The sequence below is a fragment of the Limulus polyphemus genome, unplaced genomic scaffold (genome assembly GCF_000517525.1).
Source record: "Limulus polyphemus unplaced genomic scaffold, Limulus_polyphemus-2.1.2 Scaffold978, whole genome shotgun sequence".
NCBI classification, from domain to species: domain Eukaryota; kingdom Metazoa; phylum Arthropoda; class Merostomata; order Xiphosura; family Limulidae; genus Limulus; species Limulus polyphemus.
The window spans coordinates 167095-174719 of NW_013666588.1; the positions used below are offsets into that span (position 1 = coordinate 167095).

General features: G+C 31.9%; 1 protein-coding gene across 12 annotated transcripts in view; it reads right to left on the minus strand.

Annotated features, from left to right (window-relative positions):
* Nucleotides 1-2369: 2369 nt before the first annotated feature.
* LOC106461524 (zinc finger protein 501-like) overlaps nt 2370-7625 on the minus strand; it is a 25503-nt gene continuing 20247 nt past the window's right edge. For all 12 annotated transcript variants that reach the window (XM_013921352.2, XM_013921353.2, XM_022388508.1 and 9 more), the window contains one exon: nt 2370-6745. In XM_013921352.2, the coding sequence (XP_013776806.1) occupies nt 4868-6412 (1545 nt within the window). In that variant the 5' untranslated portion in view covers nt 6413-6745 and the 3' untranslated portion in view covers nt 2370-4867. The remainder of the gene's footprint in view (nt 6746-7625) is intronic.

Genomic DNA, 7625 nt, shown 5'->3' on the forward strand with positions numbered 1-7625 from the left:
TGTTGTTAAAATATTTGAATCCCACCACTGAGCCTATGTATATAATAGACAAATAACTTCTTTACACATTTGGCACCATTCCTAGTTGATGAAACTATTAATATTAAATATGTATTTAAAACATGTTTCTACATTCTTAAGATTTTATGTCTTGGGGCCGAAATTTATTCGGTATGAACGCATTTCCAATTATATAATAGAGGTCTAGGGGAAGTCAGGTTTCACTATTTTGTTTTAGGGACAATTTTTCAAGAGGGCATCTATTCCGTGTGTGTGTACATTGAAGAGACGTCTAATATGGGTATTAAAACTTTTATTTAAACAAATGTTTTGAGCTCCTTAGGTGCATTGTAACGGTCAAGGTTACTATAGCGGCTGACACCAAATTAACAACTAACTAGCGAAGTTGCGGGGCACGTAACACGTTGTTTATATCTATGAACGCTCACGCAACATGTCATACTTAATTGAGAATATGATCATAAATAATTATTTGAGGATTCGACATTAAAGTATTGCAGTGCAAAAATGCATAATATATGCAGTATTAAATTGAAAAGTTAAATAATCTGTACATTTCAAAGCTGATACTCTAGAAGCAAGACTACGAAAATGATTTGTCTTAGAAAAAAAAATAATTTTTCAATCACTAAATCAGGTCATGGGGGTCCTAGGCAGTCACCTATAGCTAGATAGGTCCTGTGTTTCGACAAACAAACTAAACTACTATAAATAGGCTTGGCTTAGAAATGTTTTCAAAGTTACATCATTAGTTTCAATCTTAACTTCATCTGTATATATTACAATTTAATCTCCTCTTCATAAAGAGACAAATAAGAAGTGTAACATTTTACTGTCAACTCCACTACCCTATAAGAAAAACTTAGTGTTCGTTACGCCCACTAAACTAGGTCTGTGCTTCTTCTAGAATAAAGTCTGAACAAGGGTAGTGAGCCATACTGGCGAAATATTAGAATTGTTTATGAAACAGAGTAATACTATCCATCAAAAAGAGAGAAAAGAAGGAAGAGAGGAATAGGGTGAAAAAGAGATGGTGGCAGTTTTGGTTTATTTATTGTTAAACACAAAGTTACACAATGGATATTTGTGCAGTGCCCACTATGGGTATCGAATCTCGCTTTTTAGCGTTAAAAACCTTCACACTTATCGCTGGACAAATGACGGGTGTATAAAAAAGTGGAAAGAATAAAAATAAATTTAAATCTTTATTAATAATCTAAAAGTTGTGTGCTTTCTAGTTATATTAAAATGTATTAACTCACCACGCTATTAGATACAGATTTAATTCTACAGTTATCAACTGCTAAGTCAATTCTACAGTGTGTGGTCATTGTATTAGTAACTGTACTTAATAGCGGGTTGGATCACCTTTTGCCAAAATAACAGCCATGATATGATGTTGATTCTACTTCACAATATCTGAGATTTGGGGATTGTTATGGATATGGAAGATACCCAAAGCCTCCATCATGTTCTTCAAACCATACATAATGTAGGCACAGTGAAAGCAAACATTGCCATATTCGAAGTAGCTGTCTCCATCACAGTATACATAAAGCATTGCTGGATGCACTTCATCAAAAATGATGCTGAGTTAATTTGTGGCATTTTTAAGGAACACAGGGTATGCCAGAAAAATGAGACCCAGACCAGTAATCCTCCACCATAGGCCTAGGCAATTGGTACCCCACAAAAGGTGTGAGAAGTTATTCTTGTAGGTTTGTCCAAATACGTCTTCTCCCACTTGTGCAAGAAAGGTAAAGCACGATTCATCGGACCGCATCACTTTTCATCAGCCCTTAATAATCCCATTTTTATGCTACTTACACCACTTAAAGCTTTTTTCTTGTTGGTAACCGGAGTCCAGTGGTTTATGCAATGGTCACTTTGTTGCAATGTTTTTCGCAAGGTGCTCCTGAAGATGGGTGTAAATTTCCTGCACTGAAGTCTGTCAGTTAGTGTATTGTTTGATTACAATTGGGCTTTACCATTCGGTCTAACAACAATCTTTTTCATCAGTGCCTTATATCGACCACTACATCACACTCAGTTTTAGTTCCCCAAGAACTGGTCATGTAATTTATGGCATTAAACTCTTATCTACTATAAAAGACTGGCGTAGCAAAATGAAGAAATATTCTGTTCATTAGGCTTAAGATATCAGCTTGTTTGGATGCTATAATGTCTTGTATTACCTCAAAATTGGACATTAAAGCCTGTATGACTGTTTGTTTTGCATTTTCACAGACTGTCTTTTTTTTTTGTTATTGTTGTTACTTTCCAGAAGACTTGATAAAAAGATCCACATGTTGTATAGCTAGTTTATAATGGGCAACAAACAACACAACTACTTACCAAACATTTAACATATACTCAAGACAATACAGTGATTATAATTACAGTAACAGCAAATTCCATTACACAATCAACATAAACAATAATTTGATACAAGACCTTAAGGAAAATATACAACTTATAAACTTTTACAACAGAATTCATTTACTTAAAGTAGCATATACCCTTTAATACCCAGAAACATAGTAAGGGTGCAAGTTTCACAATTTGCAGGATGTGGTATACTTTTCCAACTAGATAAAGATCTTAAAAAGTGACAGTTTTGCACCTAATTCTCAAACACATTTTCTCAAAATCTGACAACTGACATTCTCATAGTGTTTTTTTAACTCATAACTTCAGATATGTTGATGTTATAGACTTTACACTTGACACAATTATGTATTATTAGTGTATCTATAGTGTGTACTAAGGTAAAGTTGATAAGAGGTTTGATTTTTATTAAATGACCATTAATGAGTCACTGTAGCATATGTCCTACTTCGGGCATACTCAATAGTGCTATAATTTAAGACCTTGAATTAATTTTCAGTTTTCCTTAGTTCAGAGTAATTTACACATCCCATCAAAGTCTGGATCCATTTTCTGGTGCATCCAGTCATGTGTGTAGAAGTTATCAGGAGCATAAGGCATTTCTTTTGTATTTCTTTATATTTATAATATGCAAAATAGCTATAATGGTAATGTTACACAACATATGCCAGAATATATCTTTGTACCTATTTCAATATATTTTCATACAAAAAGCATTTATTTTCTGATAAAAAGGCCAAAGCCTAGATAACACTATGTAAAGGGTATATGCTACCTTAAAGTTAAAAAACAAGAAAAAAAGTAATACATATAATATTACTTAAGACTTTAGTACACTTCTATATGCTAAAAACTTTAATTTTAGTAAATATAATAAACTTTTCCTTAACTATGCTACACAGTTGTCAGAAAATGTACCTAATTTTCTTTAAATAAAACTTTGTTTTTTTTTGCTCATGTCACAATTTTTATGTACATCTACCTATATTAACATATTATTACAGATAGATATATAAAGTAACACAACAGTTATGTTATAGTAAACACCTAAATGGATGAGAACATAACAGCATCTTTCCAAGAGGTAGATTTTGACTGACATCTGTGGTATGCAGGCATACTATGCAATTTTTACTATATTTTATTCAAATTATTCAAAGGGTATGTGTGGTTTTCACATAACACATTCTCAAGAAAGTTATCAAATTGCTTTCATTCTATCTATATTTGTTCTTCATCCCCCAGAGATAACATCTGGTTTACCCATGAAGCGTATATTCGTAAAACTGCACCTTGTCATAAAGGTCAAAAGCAGTGTCCTCTAATGGTATATCAGGTGTTTTCTTGAGGTTACAAGCCTTCCTTATGTTTGAATGGAAATAACCAGACATTACTAACTTACCTAAGTAATGTGAGCTTTAGGCAGTCTGATGCATCATCTTGAGTGAGTTGGTCAACTTGAAAATGTCTTGAAGGAGTAGTACCAGCCTGATCAATACGTCTTTCAACTAAAGGTGACTGTCCTCCATTCAAAGGTGCCATATACATACACACACTGTTGCTTTGTGATATTTAAACAGATTGTTACATTGTATAATACACACTGTCCAGTCTAGTTGTCTTAGCACAGACTCTTGTTTTTGCAAATTCAGTTTACTTTGCAATATAACTTGCCAAATATACTGTTATATGGTGGACTGACATTATTTATTCTTTTGAAAAATCTGTTTTAACTGAGAATACCACGAGCCAATAACTCTTATAATGACTATCTTTCTAAATAACAAAAATATTTCACATTTAAATACATCATTACCATAATTTGTGTCACTGTCTAGTAAAACTCTTGTTTGCTTTTAATTTCAACTACCAGTGATTAAAGAACATTTCTAGAAAGTGATGGGCACAGCCATTATTAAGGCATATGTTCAAATTAAATTGCTTTGGACAAGATGAGTGACACCTAACTTGCCAAGTACATAACACCCTCCTACATTAAGCATCATGTTCCCTGCATTGTTTTAGAATAAAATAACTTGTGAAATATTAGAATTACTTAATTTATAATATTACATAGTTTTAAAGACCAGCTTTTAATAAAATCTTATACTTCAGACTAAATCAACAGTTTATTTTGCTAATAAATTGGTTCATGTTGCCTGACCATTTACAACTTTTCCCAGTAAAATACATCAATTATTTGTACAGAAACATTTTTCTTATTCTTAATTCTAAGTATGGTACAAAATGAACATGTACTATGTTAGAGGATATAAAGTTGAAAACATTTTCTTTCATCCTTTCAACAAAGATACAATGCTCCTAATATGTTACAAAGTGAAAAACTGTGAAATCACAATTTCCTAATTATAATAAATATTTGTCAAAATGTTGCATTACATTTAATTATACATTTTATGGTACCATAACAGATGTATGATTTTCTTCACCAATTCACTTACTGTTCATTTAATTTGACTTCTGTCCTTTGCTCTTGATTTTCTAATTCAACTTCTGAATAAACATCTTCATATTCTTGTTCTTCATTTTCAAGTTGAACTCTTTGCTGTCCATCTTCTAACTCAGTACTAGCTATGTATATTTTATCACACTCATTTTGATACCAATCATCCATGATCTCTAGTTTAACTAATGGTTCTATCACAACTCCTTTTAACTGTTCTGTTTCTTCTTCAGATGCTACAGAAGTACCTGTAGTTTGTGATTCTTCTATACTGATTCCCATATCACCTGCGAAGTTAGTGTTTATACACAATGTGTGAAGAGCTTTGTCACCATGATACTTTGCTATGTGCTTTCTCAAATACAAAACACTCATAAAGGTTTCATCACACATAAAACACTGAAAAGGGTTTTCACCTGGATGTTTTCTCATATGATATACAAGATTTCCATAAAAAGAAAACTCCTTCCCACACACTTTACAAACAAACTGTGTATTCACTGTGTGAGACATCATGTCTTTCACTAAAGATGAAAGATCTTCAAACATTTCACCACACATATTACATGTAAACGGTCCTTCTTCACCACTGTGAACTTGCATATGGTTAATCAGATAAACTTTACATGAGAAGTTGTTTCCACATAAGCTACACACAAACCTAACATCATTTCTGTGAGTCATTCTGATGTGCTTTTGCAAACTAGAATCCTTACAGAAATCTTTACAGCACATAACACAATTGTAATTTTTCTTACCCCAATGTATTCTTTTGTGTGTAGAAAGATGTGATTTTAACATAAATGCTCTACCACAGTTGTCACATTTAAAGGACTTTTCCCCCGAGAGGGTTTTATAAGCATTTTCACCCCAATGTATTTTTTTGTGAGCAGTAAGATACGATTTTATTGTGAATGCTTTGCCACAACTATCACACTTGAAGGGTCTTTCTCCTGAATGAGTTTTTACATGTGTTTTCAAAGATGATTTTTCCTTGAATTTTTTGTCACAAAGATTACACTCAAACTTTTTTTCATCTGAATGTACAAGCATGTGTCGTAACAAATTAGCATTTCTTGCAAATCTTTGGCCACAAAAATCACAGCCAAAAGGTTTCTCACCTGTATGAACTCGTGTATGTGTGTTTAATGAGGAACTGGTTGTAAAACCTTTACCACAGACAGTACATACATAAGGCTTTTCACCAGTATGTGTCCTCCTGTGAGTTGTAAGATGGCCACGTTGCGTGAATCTTTTGTCACATAATTCACACTTGTAAGGCTTCTCACCACTATGAATTCGATTATGAATGTTTAGAGCTTTATTTTCACTAAATTCTTTGCCACAGTAGGAACATTTAAAGGACTTATTAATAGCATGGTATTTCTTGTGTTTAGATAAGGCATGAGATGACTGAAAAGATTTATTACAAGCAAGACACAAGAATTGTACAGTTTTATCATGAACTTTACGTCTATTCAAATTTGTCTTGTGGTTAAAACTTGGTGCTACATACATCATAAATGAAATATTTTTCATCTGAATGTGTTATCCTATGAGGGTCCAAATACTGAAAACAAATCTTGTCTACAAATATCATATGACATAGATATTTTTCTTCTATGCATTTTACACACCTCCCCAAACAAATATTTTGTTGAAATTTTCAGTAATTACTTCACACATTAATATTCATTTGATATCATTAAAAGTTTATATTGTGGTAGATGAAACTTAAGCTGTTTGTAGGTTCAAGATAAATACATCAAAACCTTTGTTACAGTTTGTCACTCGACAATTTATTCCTTTTCTTTCTTTTGACCAAACATCTTTAGAGACTGATAACTGAATTTTAGAATAATAAACCACCTCCTGAAAACAAAGAATTCTCCTTTAAAAACATAGTAAAGCATTAAAAGCATGCATATCTTATATTTATTAACTTTATTATGTTTCTGCAATCTATGCTATAAACAGAAAATATAAATTTTTTTAAACCTTTATTACATGAATTAAGACTCATTTGTTTATGATCAGAAATCAAAATAATGATAAATTTTTAATCTTGCAATAACATTTCACTTAAAATTAAGTTTTAAATTTTACAGTAAAATAGTCACACTGAAGTCAACTATTTACTACTTGAAAAGAACCAATGGCCAAGTTCACACACACACACACACACACACACACACAAAATCAAAGCTGTGCCATTTAAGAATTAAATACACTATAAAATAAAATATGTAATATTAAAACAAGCCAATATATTTGACAAAAATTAATCTGTAAGGAAATAATATTGTGTAGCTCCCAAATAAGTTAATTTTAACTTTCAAACATTCTTAGTAATGTAAACCTGGTGTGACCAGAGCTAACAGTTAGTACCTTTGTTGTCAAACTATAGATCATGAAAAAAAACTTATGCCTTAAAAATTAATCACAGTTTGCCATTTAAAACTTTATTAAGCTAAAACACTAATTCTTACAATAAAAAAGGTAAAACATAAAATGCAATTTTGCATGTGCTCATCTGATAACTGAATTTTAGAATAATAAACCACCACATAATGGGGATATACAGCCATTATCTCATATTAGTCAAAAGCCAAATTCTAAGTAAAACTCCTCTCAATAAAATAGCATTCACTAAAGCCTGACCAACACTGCATCACAGTTCGACATAGCCAAACACTAATAATGGCTGGAGACGGCTTGAATGGGTAATGAAGAAAAACTTTAATATAAGTTT